Genomic DNA, 22,084 nt, shown 5'->3' with positions numbered 1-22,084 from the left:
TATTTAAACCCAAACATTATATAATACAATAACATGTTATCATAAACATATAATAATACTTTCAGTACAACCGACCGTCTTCGAAACCACGAAGTCCGCGTGCGTGCCCCACGTGGCCTCATGCTGCAGAGCTACAGTGCACGCTCCAGGGACGAGAGAGACGCGGAGCTGGCCAGGGTGAGGAGAGACCGCGCCCTGTTGCGGCAGAGGCTCGAGGATACTGAGTGGAGTCTGTGCCAGAGAGCGGGCGAGATAGCACTGTTGAAAAATCAGCTGAAGGATGCCCAGGTTGGCTTGAATTTAAGATATTTATTTAGAAGGGTCACGGGGGTTTTTATAGGGGTACAGGGTAGCGCAACAGGTAGCGTAGAGAGTAATTTGTCCCATACGCCCTAATTGCGCAAATGAACATGTTGGTACTTGTTTTATTTTATGGTGTTGATGTTTTTTTTAAAGCTTAGTTTTCAAGATTTCAAATGACATATTATTTTTATTTCAATGTTGTATACTTTTATTAAGAACAATGTTTGTATGTAGCGCTTGAGTCGAAAAAAAATACACTCGCGAGTAACCAGCTCGCGTATTTTTTTTCGACTCAAGACTTATTTTTTTTGACCCTAACTTTATTAATATGTAGACGCGTTTTTTTCTTGTCTAGTGTAACCTAGTCAGTAACTTCGTAAGTTGGAAATAATCTTTTTCGTACTTATATTATAAACGCGGAAGTTTGTGAGTATGGATGAATGGATGGATAGAGGTTTGTTACTCTTTTATGGCCTGAACTGAGATTCGATCGTCTAGCGGTGCTATCAGACCAAAGTCGTGTTCGTCAGGCAGTAGTTGCTGTTTCTTTTACTAAGTTCTTCCGAGGGTTTAGAATGCTTTTTGTAATCACCTCCATTTTACGCCGGACGAAATTTTAAAGGTCGACTGATTAACAACATAAGAATAGTTTAAAAAACGAATCTTCGAATTTACTGCATTTTAGATAATTACTTGCACTGTAATTTAGAGAGTACGGAAAGCCATTATTAATATATTTTACATCAATGTAATTATATTTATTTCATTTTGAACTTTCATGATTCACAATCTCTATTTACAAATACAAATAATCCTAATAACAGATGATGATAGCTTTTAATCAAAAGTCAAAAAAAATAATTATTATTTTCATAATTACAGAATGAACAAACCGCTAAAGGCCACGAGTATCTCACATTGAAAGCAGATTGCCGCCAACTTAGGGAAGCTCTCGACAAGAAAGAGAAAGACATAATGAGACTGCGGGGTGAATCCGAGGAGAAAGAAAAGATCGTTAACCGACTTCAGAAAGAAGTTGACAGACTTGCAAACGACTTGATGGAAAGCGTTGCGGACTTGGGCAAAACAAAGGAAAACAGTAAAAACGAAATAGAAAGACTAAAAACAGAGCTAAAGGAACTAAGGCAGGAACTATCTGATGTCTCTCTAAGCGGGTATGAAGGTATCGAATGTGGCCGGACCATGAGAGGAATATACGATGTCTGTAAAACCAATGAATATCATTGGACTTCGAGCGATAGTGCCTTAGAAGACGCAGAAGTGCAAAGACTGAATGGAGAACTGCCAGATCCCTGCGGGGATCCTTGTCCTGCGAGCGCTGTAGTGGAAACGCTCAAATGCGAAATGGAACGTAAAGAAACCCAGTTCAATAATGAAAGGCGAAAATGGTCTGAGGAAAAGGATAAAGTACTAAGATACCAGAAGCAGTTACAGCTCAATTACGTCCAGATGTTTAAAAGGACACGCACCCTGGAAGCTGAATTGGACGGTCTTAGATTAGAACTGGAGTTGTGCAATAAGAACGCAAAGAATATGAACAACCATGGGAAAACAATAGAACTATAATTACATTACCAAATTCTATAGCGTTTAATACCTATTTATAATAGAGAAGGCTATTTTTATCTTGTAAATATTTAATTTTAAATTTTATATGATAATGTTTTCTTGCCGATGTATTGTCAGTCTCCTTGACTTCATGATTCGTTGAGGTATAATACTCAGCTGACAATGTCCGAAATTATTAAATTATTGTACATTTTAGTTGTTAAAGATATGTTTGTTACGAGAGCGAACGCAAGTGCTACATTTAGTACATTTGCGTTTATATAAGAAGTACCTAAGTAAATAAAAGTATTTTATATATTTTTGATGGTCTATAATTTTTACTTGAGCTAATTTCTGAGGTAAACTACAATATCATGTCTCGAAGTCAATACAATATCATGTCTGACTTGCCGAATCGAGACAAGAGATTCTCGTCTCTATCTGAAATATAACAGACGCCAACAATCATGGTTTAAAAATGTGCTTCAAGGGTGAGATAAGGCAATGTCATTACAGATTGTATAACATGTCAGTCTTGGCGACGCATGAGTCTAATCTTGCCACTTACCATGGATGGTAGGATGAATGATGATTACTTTGAATGCCCTTCCAGTCAAATAAAAGAAATACGGAGACTTGTAATCAATACTCAGGGTTAGTGCCACGTGTTTATTGCATTCACACTTGCATATTTTTCTACTTAAGGAGCAGAATAATACAATCTTCAACCACTGGTATATCTAGTAAATATAACGTAAAAAATACCTTTGCCTCAATAAACGAGAACTAAATAAACGTCTGATTCAATTACAGACTTACAATTTAATTAAAACTTAGACTTTAGGTTAGACAGGCCGAAATTTCTAGAACGAAATGTGAATCCCTCGTTTCCTTTTGAAATGCCAAAGTTCTCGTTGTTTCTTGTTATTTTAGCTGGTTCCACCTAGAACAACGTTAATTTAATTGAATAATACTTAAATATATAAATTCACAAGAATTAATCAATATAATCTGTATTGTAATATAATCTCTCTAGGGTCGGCAACGCAAGTATACATTAAAGAAAGAAAGAAAATTGTTTATATGGTACACTGAAAATAATTTTTAAAATTTGTTTTACATTTTTATATTAATAATTCAGTACCAAATAGGTCTCCGCTCAGCATGGGGTGCCACGACGCTGGTTTTCAGCGGATACCTTCATATATAATAAATATAATAAAATAATAATAATAATACACATACATACATAAATCTAGGCGGATAACACAGGAAACATTTACGACATACTACCATATATAAATAAACATCAACTACACACTGAAACATAAAATAAACATAAGTTCTGGTGACACTAGTAGGCTGACACCTTGCATTACCCCGCTTTTGGAGTGCAGACACATCACGGCACAGTTTTCTGAGTGTGGAGGAGTATTTTTTTAAATTTATTTTTAAAAATCTGCACAGTTATTAAGCAGATATTACTGGTGTTTCAGGCGTCCATGGGCTACGGTAACAGTTTACCTTCATAATAAAATTGGAATGAAGTCAGGTCAGTTAGACTATCCTTGCGAATTCAATAGGATTTAACCAGGTTTGTTTTAAGGGGGAGATCGTCCTAATAGTAGAAATAAGTAGTAATAAGTAGAAAACCATTAAACTCCGTTACTAACAATCCCCTCCACATCTAGGCATTGAACAATTATAAGATGAGATTGAAGCCAAGTAAGTAGACTAACTCTGATGAATTGAATAAAATAAGTAATAGAAATACCGGGAATTTACTACCACCTGTTAGAAATACGATTAAACACGGTGAAAAAATATTTTTTTAGTGTATTGGACTGCGTTATGGTGCTTGAACACAGTAAGGTGTTACCTGTGTAACGTCGCCGATGGTAGATCGTTTCCTCCACTTGTACCACCAGTACTCGACGCCAAGTGTGATGCAGGCGAGGCCGATACCCATGAAAATTACTATGAACACGCCGCCTATGTTCTGAATTGAGATACCGTCTGACTGTAAATAATAAAATAACATTTTTATTAGGTGTTCCCATTATAATATGGAATCAACGAGGAATATATCGACAGAAGAAAGCAAAATTGTCGTAATTTTATAAACACGTCTTTACCAAAAACTGTTTTTAAAATTCATAACTCATACATTTATCGAGGTATAAAGTTGAAAAGTGCTTAAATACATACCAATTTATATCATGATAAATATATGAGATTGTGAAATAAATGAATCTAAAAGAATTCTTGTAAAGTTGGGTTATTCAAGTTACATTTTCGTTTCCTTCCGTCGATATATACCTATATATTTATATATGCTACTAGATTATATGAAATTATTTGAAATTTTTAATCTCAAATAATTTTATATACTGCATTATTCTATTACCATTAGCGTCAAACTCAATGGGTACTTTTCGAATTTAACTGCAATAACACAACATATTAATCCTAATCTAAATAATAATTTACCACTGAGATACAAGCCAAGCAGCTTCGGAACGACAAAGTATGAACGATTTGGGTGTAATCGTTGCCGCAGATGTCATATAATATGATGACTTTATCCGTAGTACCTATCTTATATATATATCATAGTAAAATTTAAAGGCGAAAGTTTGTGAGTATGGATTATTATTTTATAAATCAGTACTTGTATCGGTCTGGGTGTTTTCTATGTATAATATGTATAAATATATAAAAAAAATTAAAAAATTATCTATGTATTTGTATCAGTTGTCTAGAACCCATAACACGAGCTTTAGCCAGCTCAACTTGAGTCTGGATGGCGCTGTGTGAATTGTCCTGAGATTATTATTATTAAATCAGGAGAACATATAGGGTCAAATATAAATATATATGTAAATTCGTCGAAATATATGTCAAGTCATATATATATGCATGATAAATGTCAAGTAAATGTGATGCAGAAGAAGTTGCGCGGATCAGTTAGTAGTATCATATGCAGTCTCCTTACAAGCGTCATTACAAACCTGATCATCTTGTTTTTCGCATTTCATTGCATTAGGATTATTTGTCCACCAGTTTTCTTTCAGCTTCTCCAGTTTCCGTTTGTTGAGGAGTTGAAGTATGCTGGAAAATAAATTATTATTATTGTAATTTCAAGAAGTTTAGGAGGCTTTTCTGCTTCTGAGAGGAGCTTGGCTGGCCTAGAGGCTAACTGCGGAGATTAGACTTCAATTTACATTTGTTACGTCACCCAATACATACATATATTCTTATTAACTATTGTATGAATTATTGTATTTCTCAAACATTATTTTTTAACGTTTTATAAAAATGGGGTTTAGATATAATGGTAATACTATAATACCCCTGGACAATTCACACAACGCCATATAAGAGCTTGTACTTGGTACTAGACAACTGATATAAATACTAAGATATTTTTTCAAACAATCATACTCATCAATACAAATGTTTGTACCATTACCAACTACCTTCCATTGTAATTCACCTGCAGAGAAATCGAACCCGGGATTATCGGAAGTAAAGCGGTGTGCTACAATATTTTTTTATATAAATAACAACTTTTATAATTTATCTATGTGTGCTTTTGCTGTCCTGCTGACAAATATTCTGATGTAATAATTAAAATGTAATGTAATGTAATGTAGGATGGACTCCATTTTCTTTTTATTGTGTTACACATTAGTAACCTTGAATCTCAAATTGAAATTAACGGAAGCAGTACAAGTTCTTACTACTAGGGTACTGATGAGTCACAGTCTTGCCTAATAATTGCAAAATATGTCACAATAATCCACATCCGCTTTATTAGGAGCTAGCTGTACACGCGACTTACGCGCGAAATTTTACTTTATTTTTCTAAAACAAAAGTAGCCTAAGTTACTCCTTATTACATCACCTACCTGCCAAAAAAAGACCCGCCAAAATCGATCCAAAATAAAAAAAAATCAATGGCTGGATGATTGATGATTCTGTTTGTTCCGGCTAATATGTTAGCTGGAACAAATAGACCGACAGACAGACAGACAAAAATTGTAAAAAATGTTATTTTGGTGTATGTGCCGTATTCATATATATGTAGTAAAAAAGACACTCCAATTTTATTTATATGTATAGATTATCAACGTCGTACAAACTTCATCAGAAAAGTTAGTTAGCCTAAGCCATTCATTTAAGGAGATAAGGTTTTTATCGTCTTGATTATTAAGTAAGAACTCGACATTTAGACTTGATATTTTACCTCCACAAGACGTAAAAATTACTAACAGAGAAATATAATCAGTATGGTTTATACTCATGGAAACTTAAAAGACCTACTTTCACTATACATTGTAATATAATATAACTTATCAACTGCGTATATACTCATTTTAATGTATTTAAAAAATGCTATTTTAAAGCAGGTTTGCATTTGTTTTTATTATAAATTATCATATTATTTTTATAAGCACTTCGTAATCTTGCATAATGCTGTGCAACTGGAAAATTAAGAAATACCTACTTAGATGTAAGAAGTACTAGACACTGTTGCGTCGCTATTTTGATCGGACAATTAAAAAAATCGAATTTCGATTCTATTTTTTATTATAATAACACCTTATCCTTTCTATGATCTTATTTTGACTTTAATCACAGATACGTTTAAATTGAAATTAATTTAGCCAATAATTATAACAAGAGGAAAAGAAAATGGCGAGACATTCCATGTGTAAAACTAATATGTATTTATTGCATCAAAATTACTGTTAGTAAACACACAAAGGTCACTGATATAAATATTTGCGAGGTTATGTTTCCTGCAGCTATTTGCATAATACATTCGAGGTAGCAAAAGCCAATTGCAACGCTAATGCAATTTTAATATTAACGAAGTAAAAACACATTCTAATATATCTATGTCAGAAGAGCGTAGAGCTGAGAAAATAACGTTAAATTAACTTATAGGAAGCAATTGTATATATATTTAACACGTTTTGACTTATGGAGGTACTAATGAGTAAGAGGAGCATATACAAATGTTAATTCGTAATTTCGAGCGTTCTTTTCGAACATAACAACTTAGTCACCAGGAATGGCAATGTATAATATTACACACGAGAGTTTATATAGGTGACAGTCTCCACTTTCCTTCAGGTGAACTGTCTCAAATTATCAGTGAGTTAGTTTACAAAAGCCGGTGTTTTCCAAGTAGTGATGTGACGGATATTTGTATTGGTATCTGCGGATATTCGTGTAAAAAAATCTGTATCCGTACTTTTTGGCGGATCGTAATGGATCTTTAAAATTTTAAACACACATCACATTTAATATTGTACCAATTTTGATTTAAATTTTTGTTGTTTATATTATGCCTTGAATTCATATTACAGCCCATTTATATTGCAAAAGATAATTATTGAAACAATTGTAGTAAGTTACTAATATAGAGATAAAGTGATTTATAAAGTGTAAACTATTAGTATTTTATGATCACTGGAATATAATTATCTAATAGTAAACTAAATGGAAGGGCGATGATCCATATCCGCGGAAATCGATACCAAATTTGTTTCTATATCTGTAAATAACACATCACTAGCTTCAAGACGGGTCGCTAAGTCATTTGTTTTATCATTTAATACGAGTAATAATAACAAAATGAATATCAGATTATTAAGCCCCATGAAACTCTGATCAACGACATGTTTACTTAGTCAAAGGTTCCTCGATTAAAAGATAATAATAATTGTTTTTGTTTTCAATTTATCGTTCGTTTATAAAACTAATTCTACTATTACTTGTGGGTACATATAATATGATATAAAATATATTTCAGGACAATTTACACAGCGCCGCCTAGTCCCGATCTAAGCAGAGCTTGTGTTGTCAATACTGGGCAACTGATAATAATACATAAATACATTACTTATACCGATATAACACATAGACCGATATAAATAGTCATACTCATGAATACAAAGTAGAATTGATGTGAATGTATGAGACGAATTAAGAAAATAGAGACGTGTATGTGAACAGATATTTTTATCATTACATTCTCGATCTTCCGGTGAAGTTGTAAATTGCTAGAAGCGGCCAATATCATTAATATACATATCACAGATAAGATAATGTTACATAATACATACATATAAATGATGTTTTAATTTTTTTTTTGCGGTTGTTTACAATTCATACTCATATTGTATACATACGGGATATAGTCGACCAAGTCGTTTGAAACAACGTCCAAATATTAAGAACTCATAAATAATATTATCGTGATAAATATCCGGTTTACATAACGAGTACAATCATTAACATAGTTCGAAAAAAAACTATATTTTCTCAAATAATCAACTCAATATCGATCGAATCAATTTCAAAGACGTATTATATAGCACAGTAAGGGCTCGGAGAGAGCTTGGAGATCTATAGTACATACAGGTCGACCTAGTTCAGACTCTGAACTCTCATAAGGAATAACTTGAGAGCAGTAAACTCGTTAGCAGTAAAATAGAATAAAATAATACCTCTGGACATAAAGTCATCTAGTCCCAAAGTAAGCAGAGCTTGTGTTATGAGTACTAGACAACTGATAGAATTACTTATATATTTTTTTGTATATACTTAAATAATATATATATAGAAAACACCCAGACCAATACAAACAATCATACGCATGAATACAAATGTTTGTACCGTGTGAGGCATCGAACCCGCGACCATCGAAGGAAAGCGTTGAGCTAAACATTTAGACCACCGAGACCGTTAAATTATAGGTAATTATAGTACGAAATACTTACGCATTATTAAACTGATCCTTCAACGGAGAACCTTGTTGGACAGCAATTGCATACGGCTTCCTCGAAAACTCATCACCGACCATCTGGAGATCGCAGCTGGTCAACACGTGGTACCTCACGTCTGTAGCATCTCCTAACCATGCAAAACCTTCACTAGAACTCTTTGAGTCCTTCACACGCTGTATAGCCTCTTCAATTGAGTTCGGCAAACCGGCTTCTTTCATTGCCTGCCACATCTTACTGTATTTGTCGCTGACTGGATAGTCCCACACTGCTAGCTTTGCTCTTTCAACGTCGCTAAGACTGTCATTTAAACTCATCTCTTTCCAAATCCTGATAAATTTCAATATTAGAATACAGTGATAAATATAAAACAAGAGAAATACTAAACAACTGATATATATACACAAATATTTACATAACACAATTCTTTTACATATATAACTATATATAACTAAACTACTAAATCATTCGAATTCTAATAATATTAATTAACAAAAAAAATTAATAGACCTATGTCAATATCCCTTTCAGTCAACCCAATAGAGAGCTAGTTGGAGGAAGGGATTAGGTCTCTTATCAGGTCGACTTCCAGGCGGTTGCACCACAATTCATAGTGTTTAATTCCTGTTGAATTATCTGGTGTCCTGCCAGCGTATATATATTGTTAGCATAGGCTGATAGATCATCTCGTTATTTAACCATTAAAAAAATAGCGTTATTGCTTACTACTCAAATACATTTTCCAACAACTGTAATTAATAGATAACACTAGAATTAGAGCAATCAATAATTAGGTAGAAAAACTAACAATATCTACTAAATTACATAATTAATAATATTAAAAATGTGAATTAATAAATTAGTTTAGTAAATTAGATATGTTGTGTAAAATCTGTAGGTAGGCATGCCATTCGATATGCATGGTGTTGTTATTGCAGATGTGTCTAATACTATTCAATAACTCAAGTTTCTAATAACTAATGTAACCCTATGTGTAAGGGTAACTTTATAAATATGTATAATTATTCTTATATGTACATATTTGGTAATATGTAATTTTTTTTATTAATGGTTTTGGGCTGTTGTTAGATGTTAAGACCAATAGCACTGCGCCCTACATAGATCTATTATGCTCGGCCTTTCAGTATGTATATTATATATATTATACCTGACCATAGTGACTGTATGAATTTATTAGAAAGTTAATTACCTAAGTTATGGGTAACTACTGAAAATATAAAGTAAAGATAGTGTTTCACAATTTCTAGCGATATTATAATAAATTTTGGTTGCTGAGTACTAATGTACTGGAATTGTAGTTTAGCTATACTTACCGGGATTAAGTGTATATTTTATTAGCTCATATCCGAAACTTAGTCTCCTTCTACCTATGATAAAAAGTAGTCACTTTCCGTCTATATCATACAATCTATTTTCACATTTTGCAACAAGATCCGTTCAGCTGTATAAATTCGCATTTACGATACTAATACCGATCTTAGATACTGAAATTAAGTTGCGTAATGCATTTTAAATAGCAGTTATTATTAACAGAATTGCAAAACAAAATTCCACACTAACATTTGTTTACATCGAACGAGATTTAGATAAAAATAATTATGTGAATGACCGATAACAGGAATCACACTAGACGGAAATACTTGTCACGAGAGTTTAACGTCACTTCAAATTCTTGTGAAGATATGCACGAAGATATACACGCAGAGATATTGTGTGCTCGAAAATTTTTGAACAATTAAAAACAAAATTTAATAGGTAAGCCAGCTTCCACTTCCGATACCGTTTCCTTTTTCCTTCAAAAAAAAAAGTAATAAAACAACTACTTAAAAAAAAAACAGCGGCATCTGTATAGATCTTGATAAACATCCATAATAATGGGTAATAACCCGTTCTTGTTTTGTCGAAAAAAGGTAATTTAGAAAAAGAAAGTGTGTGTACACTTTCATATTCATAACACTAGTATGAATATCTTATTAATTATTATTATTTATCACTGTTGATTTGTCTCACGTTCTATTCTCATTTTTGTTGGTATATAGCTATCTTGGCCTAAAAACATTTTGTTTCAATTTTGTGTGTACCGAATTTCCTTTGATTGAATCATTATTAATTCAATATGCACGTCCTACAATACAGCTAAAGTATAATAAACCATATTCGTGTCATCATGTAAATAAATAATGATAATCAGCCTGAAATAATGCATTGAATAAGATACGTGTCCTACTTCGGAAATCCTTTTTCTATTTATCCACTCCCTTAGAAAATCTTTTCAGATGACGTTCACTATAATTATGTATCTACATGCCAACTACCTAATGGGGTAGATATAAATTGTTGTGGACTTTATATTGTATTCATTGTTACACCACTTCTTTTTGTTGTAGCATGACGCCAAAATTAAAATTTAATCAATTCGAAAGTGCAGTTCCGGAGGTTAGTGCATTCAACCAATCTTACTGTATGGCTTTTGTAACATTTATATGGATATTGTTTTTTTCTCATATCAGTTACCTAGGAATAAAATCAGCAACATCACAAAATATATTTTGACGCATAGAGTTACGCGTTGCCATTACTGAAGATTATGGCGTGATGACTTTGTATCATATAACGATTATTTATTTTTAATAAACTATTAGAAGTAGTACATTCAATAATTAATATATATTCTTTTTCTTAATCATTCCCTCACTCCTGAGGATCGCGACTCTACATTATCGTGTCGACCAGGTGTCGCCATCGAAATGTTGATCTAATGTGAATCAAATCAGGTCGGTTAGATACAGTATTGTCTATTTAGTACGTAACTACATATAAAATCTAGACTTACACGTTCGTATACATTAATGTAGTTTCACGTCCAATGTAGGTCACATTTGTGGATTAAATTGACCCCATTTGCAGACTAGAACGTGTGATAAATTAACTTCAATACTACAAGTTCTGTTGTAATAAACCTAACTTGTTTATTTTAACTTGCAAAACTATTATTTTTTAAATAGAAAATCGTAAAATGTCTATCAGTTAAGAGATTATGTATCCGATGATTGAAGTTTTCCTTGCTATGAATAAGGCCTGAACCTAGTTTACTCCAGAGGTTGCTGAAGTCGAATATAAGATTTTTTATAGCATAAAGGGTAAACAAGTCTACAGCTCAAATATTCTTAAGAGAAAATGCTTAAAAGTTTTAATTTCATCGGAAATTTTATGATAATAGATTCCAGTGTTTTCCGGTAAAACGCATTGCGGAAGACCGCCATTTCTGAATAGTCAGACAAATGATTTTCCAAATGAAGATTTAAATATTTTTCATTACTTACTCATAGAACCTTACTTCAATGTTAGCCATCCTCTCGAAGTAGGTCATCTCTGAGGAACCGTTCAGAGGTGCGTATTGTATTTTGTATTGTTTGGACAAGTCGTCGAGTGACTCTATTGGTGTGTCAAGTCGTGAAACGGTCAGGAATGCCGCCAAGTTTGCTGTGTACGATGCAATTATGATGAAACTGTGAAATAAAAACGCATGTACTACTAACATGTAACTCTATTACTCACTCGTAGAACCTGACTTCAATATCAGCCATCCTCTGGAAGTATGTCATCGCGGAAGAGGCGTTCAAAGGAGCGTACTGAATTTTGTACTGTTTTGACAAGTCGTCAAGTGACTCTATTGGCGTGTCAAGTCGGGAAACGGTCAGGAAAGCGGCCAAGTTTGCTGTGTACGACGCTATTATGATGAAGCTGTGAAATAAAAGTCATATAAAGCCATGATATGAAACTATAACTACAATGTGCAGTTCTCGAAATACAATTGAACAGTATCGACCACTGCGTCTATCTCAGTGTGAATTTATAAGACTTACTTACTTTCATTTCATTGTAGTTTTTACCATTACATCATTACAGTATTTGTTATATAATAGAAGAGTGAGACTCAAAAATAAGTGAATGAATTGTGTGTGAAAATATATGAGTGTGAAAAGATTTGTGGTGTGACGAGGGAAATAATGAATCGTAATAATCAGCATAAAAAGCAGATAACTATATGTATATGAAGTAGGAAGTATGTAGTAATGTCATGAGGACTATCAAATATTTGATAATACAGACACACAATATCAAGCAAAGGTAGAGCTATATTTATAGTTCATAGTGCAGAATTTTAGGCCCGACACTGCTATTGGATACCTACGGATGAAGAAACGCCTGTGCAAGAGGAATGACTGTCTCTAATTTCTAGATTTACCTTTTCGGATTGAGTTATGTCAACCTATTTTGGTCACTATCTGGCTGGTTACAAAATTTAACAAATATTTAAACATTTGATACTTATGCGATGTAAATATGTATTATAGGGGAGAAGGGATTGTTAGTAATGGGTAATAGTGACCTAATAATATGCTGTGTTAGGTCGAAATCCAGTCGGTAGCCCGTGGAAACCATTTTGGTTAATTGCTAGTGAATTCCCCATGATATATTAACGGAACTGACTTCATGACTATCATCCACTGGTGCCCAGCCGGATACTGTTAACCGCAAGCGGATATAACATTCCATAATCCTACATTACCCAAAAATAGGTATTAAAGGTATATGTATATTTTTGTTGTGTACATTATGCGTGGGTTGATTGTCTGTGAAATACGCATATATTAACTAATTTAGTTTTGGACAATGCCCTGTAGACAAAAATGTCATCGAAGTCAGTGATTGCATTAAATTTAATTAGTTAGATTGTGGTAACGATAGAAGAATATAAACTATTAGATTTTTGGCAGATTGTGTTTGATATTTCTTAATGAGCAGTCTAGTGTACAGTTTATGTCTATTATAAAACAGTTTGCATCTTTTTTTAATTCTTGCTAATTGGGATATTAATGTTTTTGGAAATGCTACTTTATACAAATAAACGGAAGTCTGTTATTAATTCATTAGACGACGTTTGCGCGTAGGTCACTGCACTTATTATCAAATTGGTACAAAAATATAATGCAGGAAGAGATTATTTTAATGCAAACTCAAACAAGCTTCCTCTGAATCTACTTACAATACGAGAATTATACCATTTAATATTTAGACTGTAAAATTTAATTAATATTCTAAATTATTACTACATTAAATATAATTATATAACAACTGTGTCTCATAAACCTGAAGAAAAATAGAAATATTTTTCTGCTTTCCATCAGATAGGTCATTAGATTATTTGCCTTTTGATACAAAAAAAAGTGTCTTCAGATTTATTGTATATGAAATCTACATACCCAAAAAGCCACCAGGTAGCTGCTAAGAGGCGTCCAGAGAGATTCTTTGGAGCTTCCCCTCCACCTTGAGGTGTCAGTGAAGTCATACAGAACCACAAACACTCCTTGAGTGTGAATTCTCGCTTCTCTTCGTCATCTTTATACTTCTCCCGATTGTTCTGATAGCTGTACGGGCTCCATTTATCGAATACCCACATTAGGAAGCTGCAAAGACATTTTATGCAATGCATAAATCGTAGCGAGTATAGTGGACATGAACAATATGTATAGTATGGGTACTATGCATTTCTTGCTTGAAGCAATTCTGGCCACCAAGCAAATTGTTACCAGCCAATCATTTTTTAATTAATTTTTTTATACATTTCTTTTACTTTAGAATACCTGTGCACGACGCACCTTTTTAGACTTTTATTGTATTTTTTTATATATATGTCTTTTACCATCAGCGACCGTAGTTTCTCTTAAAACTAAAATTAAAATATATTAAAAATACAGTCCTTAGAAACATCAGTAATTAAAAATACCATTCAGCACCGTGCTGTAAAATCCCCGCCAAAACATCAAGCAGTGCTCTCCCTAGTAATAAGAGGAAATTTTAACGCACAATTATGATGCTGACCATGCGGTTTAAAGCATAAACACAGACAAATATAACGTTACAAGGAAGGAAATGTTTCCACAAAATGTGTATTCATAGCTACTTGCACTATTTATGAGAATGTATTTTTTTCTGGTCTAAATGCTGTGTCATTGGTAACTATCCTAGCCTTCGGATCATACACCGTCTTCGATAGAGCGATATAAGATATTCCGTAGAAACCAAAACAGAGCAATATGTATCCTATAAGACCGGAGGGAAATTAAATGTTAGTAATGCGGACTAATAACGCCATTACTGGCAATGTACGATCTCGGATTGAACTCCACTTAGTTCCCCGTAGAAACCATCGTAGTAAATTGCCTTTTGATACACTAACCGAACCTGACAAGCCTCCACTGGTGCCCGCAGCGTAACGTGAATCTTTTCGTTATCATCCATAAAAAATATAAAAATAAAAAATATAATCAGACTAGCGGCTACCGCCATAGTTGTGGTAAAGTATAAAGACAGTCCATGCTTAGAGGTATATTGTGTGGTTTTTGTGGACAAAAATCTCACTACAATCAATCATCAAGCATTGCCATACTGGAGGACTAAGATATTATATATTGTGGGGTTACCACAATGTATACTTAGTTTATAAGTAAGTTGTTATAATTTACTGATAACCGCTACAACAGAATAGCAGAGAGGGTGGACTCACTGCTCTTTCTGAATTGTAGACCGTTTTGTCTGGATTAACACCTCTTAAATTTGTTTTAAGCGGTAATTATAATAATTCATTGTTTGAGACAAATAAAATAATTATTATTTTCCTTGACTTCGTTGCCTCAACTGTATTTCGACCTAAACACAGCTTACAAACCTTGAGTGAGGCAGAGGTACGAATACGAATTTGTACAATGTGTACCTCTGATATGACTAAAATGCATAATAACAATGGTTACAAGCATATATGCTTGACTATAGCACTAAGTTCATTGTTTGACCTCGTTCTACTAAATCTGATAAGAAATATTGTACGCAGGTGGGCATTCAAACTATTTCCAATTTATCGATCTCCGTATGCGCATACAAATAAGCACTAAAATGTAACGGATAGTTCCACAATTTCTAGATAACTTTTAGGGTTGTCAACGACGATCTAGACAATCCTAGTAGAATGATAAATTAAATAAAAAGTGAATACATTTAAATTTATATGATTTCATTTTATTTAATATAATATCAGTTGTTATTGTATTGTTTAGTATATGAGTTAATTATTTATTTTGAATATACATGAAATGTAATATTCGATATCAGAGCTTATTTATAGGAAACAGTAATGATTCTTTTTGAAACATATTTACGATTATGTATACCAACCTATAGTTGTAATGGTGAATCGTCCATCATAGCTTGCAGCTACTACAACTCTTATCTTCGGTTCATACAAATTTGAAGAACCATTGATTGTAATGTCGGTAAATAGTATACTAATTGTGTAAATAAATAAAGAATCCCGGACAATTAACACAACGCCATCTAGTCCCACGGTAAGTAGCGCTTGTTTTATGGGAATTAAACAACTGATATAAATACTTAGTTTTTTTTCTAAATACATACATAGAAAACACCCAGACCGATACAAACAATCATACTCATGAATAAAAATGTTTGGACTGTGCGAGGAATCGAACCCACAACCATCAGAAGTAAAGCGGTGTGCTAAACCGCTAGACCACTGAGGTCGTCGTAAAATAACAAAGAAATAGTCATTGTGCATTATTTGGACCAGGTTTGCACAAAATTGTATTGCATTGCATTTTGTATACAACATCTAAAATTATTGTCTTTTTTCCACTATGTTCCTTGGGGAAATTTGTGCGGCTACGTTTACGGTTACATTTTGTATTTATATTCAAGTTCATATAGTCTTATATAATTCATACATATATAGGTGAAAGCATTTGGAATGATATTGCATTTGTTATGTGAGGTAAAATACTGCGTCACTGCTGGATGCTGGATTTTTGTTATTCTATTTATTCCAGAAGGCAGCAGTTTTTATTTTGACCTGTAGGGTATTGTCTAATTAAGACACAACAGCCGAAGGTCTGGAGAATGACATCTAACTGTATAAAAGTAAGACAGAGTAATAATATATGATAGAAAAATATGCTTTTAGATGTTTACTATAACAGAATGCAGTCACAGAAGTGCATATAAGAACAATAGATAAAAATAATACTTCTATTTTAAATATGGCTAATGGAAATAAAACTGCTAGTGAATTAAAGAATATAGCCTATGTAGGTACTTCACTTGAGACTTGTCGCCTCAAAGAATGAAAGCGTAACAAACACACAGACAGACTTTCTCATTTATATAATTTATTTGTGGGCAACAGACGATTACCTTACTTTAACAGTTTTCATCCGATGTATTGTCAATCTCAGTAAGTAAAAACTAAAATTAAAGATAACCAAAAACTGACAACCCTATGCATCACCCATAAAAAAGTCATGTTGTTGATCGATTGTTCTATGAAACCAATATTTATTGAGCATAGTTTGTACTCGATGTAATGGGCAATAGGACGACGGGATAGTTGAAGGTGGGCACTGGCCCTATTGCTAACAATGTGTCATATCGACCTTCACAAGGTCCCCATGGAGATCAGCTTTACTAATTCGAGGCGAATTCGTAAACAGAACTTAACTTTATCCTATTACCTTTCGCAAATAGGGTCAGCCCTAACCGTTAGCTCAGACGCAATCAATTTCCCCTCATAAAAATAACTCTGTAGAATACAATTTGTCTAGATTAAAATGCTGAGTATATTTTCAATAGTCCATAAAAATACATACGGACAATTCGACATCGTATATTAGAGACAGAGTTTCTCAAACCACGGCCCGCAACATATTTAGGACATCGTTGAAAATATTTTTAGAATCATAAAATATCACCAGCGTTTTTTCTACTTTTTGAGATGAGGTATAGTGTATGTCCGTCTTTGCAAGACAATTTATCTTCAAGTCAAATTCATTAGGATCCGTTTAGTAATGAAATTGTATCAAACAAAGGGACAAATAAATTTTCACACATATAAAATTAATCAATAAATATATTATGTATAATTAAGAAAATCACATTCATATACACACCACCATATACATACAATACACCTATGAATGTACCACACACACTTTCTTAATTATAAAAATCTTTATTATAAGTAATGTAAAACTTTGTAAAAAATTATAACTTGAAAAAATGTCATCATGTAATTAACTATATTTAAAAATTTGCATTCTCATATGATTAATTAACAGATTTTATAGATTCAAATGGAGACTCATTGTAATTTATTATTTTATCTGAATAATAATAAAATATTGTCGTTTAAAACCTTCTTCTACTAGGCGCTGAAAAATATTTGTTTATTAAAATATTTCATTTGTATTGTACAGTCCGACAGTTCGTGATATAATTTGTGTTATTTTCGTACACGCCTTCAACTTGAACAGACCTGATTTATACCATTTTATACCGTTCGGTGTCAAGACCCTCTCTCTGTATTCATTTACAAGCATGAAGTATGCATTTTGTGAATGTTTCTCTGATATTTTTATTTGACGTATGAAACTAAAAGACGTACTTACATTATATACACATTACATTTTTAATACTAATTGAGCGGAGCGCGAAGAGCAGAGCGATCATAGAGATCAGATTTATACTCTTTGTAGTTATACTCCTCCGAAACTATTAAAAAATATCGTTTACCACTCAAAAAAATTACGACCTACGGAATGGTCGGTGATAAAGTTAACGCTAAAGTAAAGAATGAACGCTCTCCGCTCAACCATGTGACCTGGTGTGTAAATAACACACCGGTAAAAGACTTAGTATAAATTTAAGGGAAAAAAATACTACTGGTTTTTTTATGAAAGTGGAATGGCAAACAAACTGACGGCCCTCCTAATAAGTGGCAAACGTCGCTTACACAGATTGTCCCAGATGTCAACGTCAAGTCGAAACCGGGTAACGGGCCAAGTCATAATAGTTATCAGAAAAAGAAAATTTCAAAGTTACGCACAAAAAAAAAAATCGGTATATTTTACTCTGTCACGGTCTTTACACTCCTGTTACTACAGATAATATGTAATTTTGTAATATATTATTTTTTATTATGTAATCCCGAACACTTCTTCAAACATTGGCCTAAAATTTTAAGTCAACTGCTCCGGTTTGGACGTAATGTTTTTTAGAAATAACAAAGTTTTTATTTTTGATAAATATTATATCCTCTTTCGCACAGTCCATCCATCTCTTTTTCGGCCTTCCTCTACCCTTGTAACCATCCACATTCATATGTAACACCTTCCTTAAAATATTACAATATCTACCTCTAATAGGTATATTAATTTCATCATTCATTTTGAATAAATATTAATTCCATTCGGGCATGTTTAATAGGTTTATAAATTTGCAAGAAAAACTGTTGAACGTTAAAAAGCAAGATTCGAATTTTAAATTAAAATATACACCGATATGCGCATGTGTGTACAAACAAAATGTAATGGCGCATTGTATTATTCATTCCGGCAACGCTACGTCCAACCTTATTTGGCTCTTATGGTATTATACATAAAAATGATTATGGAACGTTGTAATATTGCCCACAATAAGAAATAATCGTTACATTTAGGAAACAATGAATTTTCAACATTTCGACAATACAGATTCGTAATTAAAAGTTCATTTACCTTGTGAAGAAATACGCTGCTAATATCGACAGCCATACGTCATTCTCCAAGACCGTCAGGAATTTGAATAGGGATGTTGGCGTTCTTGGCAACTTCATCATAATAGTGATGCCTACCAAATCGTAGTACGGTACAGTGAAATCAACCACGTTCTCCCTCTCTGCCATCACGGACAATGCAGTCAAACCTATGTCTGCCCTCTTTTCTATCAGCTCCTTAATGATCCCGTTCCATTTGCCATTTTCGTCCATTGTGCCGAAATTGCCATCCGGTGATAATACTATTTCGTAATCGAATTTAACAATTTGTCGTATCTCCTCAATTAAATCAATACAATAGCCCTTGAACCCTTTAGGGGCATCGTCATCTCTAATAATAAAAGGTTGTTGCTAGAAAAAATATATACAACTTTATAAAATGATCCACAAAAAAAGGACTTAAATCGTCAATAAACATTTTTGTTATTACAGTTTCTTAAACGTCATCATCATTCATTCTATTGACTGTAAACACAATTGAAAGACATGTTTTTCCAGTTATTTTGCCAATAAAGGATTACGTTTTAAATTTTATAAAAAATTACGGATTTCTGTGTAACATAAACAAATTAATAACCTCCTCGTTTATTTGAGTCGGTTAAAAATATATTAGCTATGGTATTTAGTCTAATGACTGACACTTATTATTTTATCTAAATTTAAATGGCTAAATAAGAAAACTGAATATATGTTTGGTATGTGCATGTACCGCAAATAGTTAATTTCGTCATTCGACAACGTAAAACCCAATTGTATATTCAGCTGTAATAAATCAAACAACTCGCAAAATATTGAGACATATTTGAAATATCAAGTTCATTAACCTACCTCCACTGTCACGACTCTGTACACTAGTTGAGCTGAATAATCGCTGATGTTGTCAGGGTCGGTCAATGACAAAGGGTTCGAGAGACCGGCTTTCCAAGATCCAAGTGAACGGCTACCTATAGATGCACCATCCTTGACTGAAACTGCTGAGAGATCTGTACTGAATTCCATGTAACTTCTACCGTTCATTGGATCATCTTCAGGAATATAAAAAGGTGCATACGTAGGCGTCTCTTTCACCTGAAAGTGAAATAGTGCTAAATAATATCCATCCAGTGCGATAAGAAATCAATTTTTTTTAATATTTCCCATGGAAAGATAAAGCTGTTTAAATGTGTCATCGCACCTCTTGAAAAGCGCTTCTGAGGTCCAAGGTCCTGTTAGGTGTATTCTTACCATCGTAATCGTCACACGTGATATATTTCATGTCATTTGGCCACTTGCCAGAATCCAGGAGTGATCTGGAAAATCATAAACGTGAAATCCATGGAATATACCAAACTATAATTAAATGTATCTTGCACGCGTTGTACTAAATTTAATATAGTTATACACTAGCACTAGCACTAGAATAGTAAAGGTCAATTACTTGATAGCTAAAAATGTTCTTAGGGACAAGTCGAAATAGAAGGCTGACGTAATTTCCGGTTCACCGTTCATGCTGTATGTTGTTTTGATTTTCCCCAAACGGTCTCGACTTTTTGCGTCAGGTGTCGGTCGCAGGTACACAATCGTGGCATCTTTACATCCACAGCTAATGTCACCTTTGTCCAATGACAATGCGAACCAAGCTGTTTTTCTTCCGAAATACTGATTTTCATCAGCCGCGTCCAAAACATTTTTTATTGTCCTCAAACTGCCGACGATGAAGAAATTGACGATATCCAATTCGCGTAGACTTCTTAATTGATTTTTTATGTCGTCTTTATTGAAACTTTTTACCGGTGTTATAACATGACGTGTAGGAACATTTTGAAGTAATGATTTGTACTTGTGATCCATGACTGAAAATAGTATACAGCATTATAATTTTACATTCCTAAAAATGAATATTGTATGAACTGAAACCCACCAAAAAGTTCGTCGAATATTATAGCCGCATTCGTAATGTCCTGCTTAATAACAATAGCTCTTATAGACTCAGGTAGAATGTCTGCGGGAGGCATTATTTGTAGCAGAAATTTCGTTTGGTTTTGATTGAGGGAACGCCACTGGCGCAAGTCACCCGCTTGGCCGAATGATCCAGAAATAGTTGGAAGGGCCAATGCTGCAGTAAACGACTTTATAGTTTCTGAACCAACGCCGGTCATCGTGAAATCTAGGACGACGTGTGGCGTCTTCTTATTTGAAATCATGTCGTTATACTTCCTACAAACTATTAACAGTCAATTATGTATTTTATATTAAACACTTTTATACAATTTTCACATGTCGAACAACTAAGTTCTTCAATTTACCATTTTCCAAAAAATTCTTGGCATCCGATCGGTTTCCTACCACAATCACCGGATCTACAGCCAAACCCAAGCTAGGATTCCGCCTTACATACTCTTTCGCGACTTCAAACGCCTTTTCAGCTAGAGCATTATTTTCTTCGTTAATCAACACTGTAAATACATTGTTATTGTTAATAAAATAAAATTCTAAAAACCAACACTTAAATTTATCTCAGCGTGGAAAATGGAGGTAAATATGTTACGAACAAACGTTTATATTTTGCGTCGTTTGAGTAATAGATAAACGGACTAGCGAAAATAGAATTATCGTGTATATTGGCAGCATATCTTGAAGTTTTCCAATCATGTTAAAACGTTGGTCAGAAATTAAGACGTTCCATTGACCGGTGATTACTTTGATGGGTAGCTCAGTAATAATGGGCTAACTTGTGCCGTACAAGGGCCGA

General features: G+C 33.4%; 2 protein-coding genes across 4 annotated transcripts in view; one reads left to right on the top strand and one right to left on the bottom strand.

Annotated features, from left to right (window-relative positions):
- The window catches only part of LOC131848816 (leucine zipper putative tumor suppressor 2 homolog), a 91,021-nt gene extending 88,842 nt beyond the window's left edge, over positions 1–2,179 (top strand). For both annotated transcript variants that reach the window (XM_059198753.1, XM_059198754.1), the window contains 2 exons: positions 66–288; positions 1,186–2,179. In XM_059198753.1, the coding sequence (XP_059054736.1) occupies positions 66–288; positions 1,186–1,890 (928 nt within the window). In that variant the 3' untranslated portion in view covers positions 1,891–2,179. The remainder of the gene's footprint in view (positions 1–65; positions 289–1,185) is intronic.
- A 427-nt stretch (positions 2,180–2,606) lies between these two features.
- Positions 2,607–21,984, bottom strand: LOC131848812 (ionotropic receptor 25a). Of its 2 annotated transcripts, XM_059198746.1 has the most exons (13): positions 21,885–21,984; positions 21,639–21,788; positions 21,254–21,556; positions 20,771–21,185; positions 20,528–20,642; positions 20,182–20,421; positions 19,316–19,704; positions 13,958–14,161; positions 12,014–12,199; positions 8,667–8,999; positions 4,884–4,983; positions 3,752–3,892; positions 2,607–2,815 (listed from the first exon to the last, which is right to left on the bottom strand). In XM_059198746.1, the coding sequence occupies exons 1-13, from the start codon at positions 21,982–21,984 to the stop codon at positions 2,699–2,701; spliced, it is 2,793 nt and encodes a 930-aa protein (XP_059054729.1). In that variant the 3' UTR covers positions 2,607–2,698. The 2 variants fall into 2 exon arrangements, with proteins under 2 accessions (XP_059054729.1, XP_059054730.1); XM_059198747.1 differs by lacking the exons at positions 21,639–21,788; positions 21,885–21,984 and having other exon boundaries at positions 21,254–21,560.
- Positions 21,985–22,084: the final 100 nt, after the last annotated feature.

This window comes from Achroia grisella, unplaced genomic scaffold (genome assembly GCF_030625045.1).
Source record: "Achroia grisella isolate CSIRO2021 unplaced genomic scaffold, CSIRO_AGI_Agris_v1 utg5936, whole genome shotgun sequence".
NCBI classification, from domain to species: Eukaryota; Metazoa; Arthropoda; class Insecta; order Lepidoptera; family Pyralidae; genus Achroia; species Achroia grisella.
This window is presented reverse-complemented; position numbering and strand designations above follow the sequence as displayed.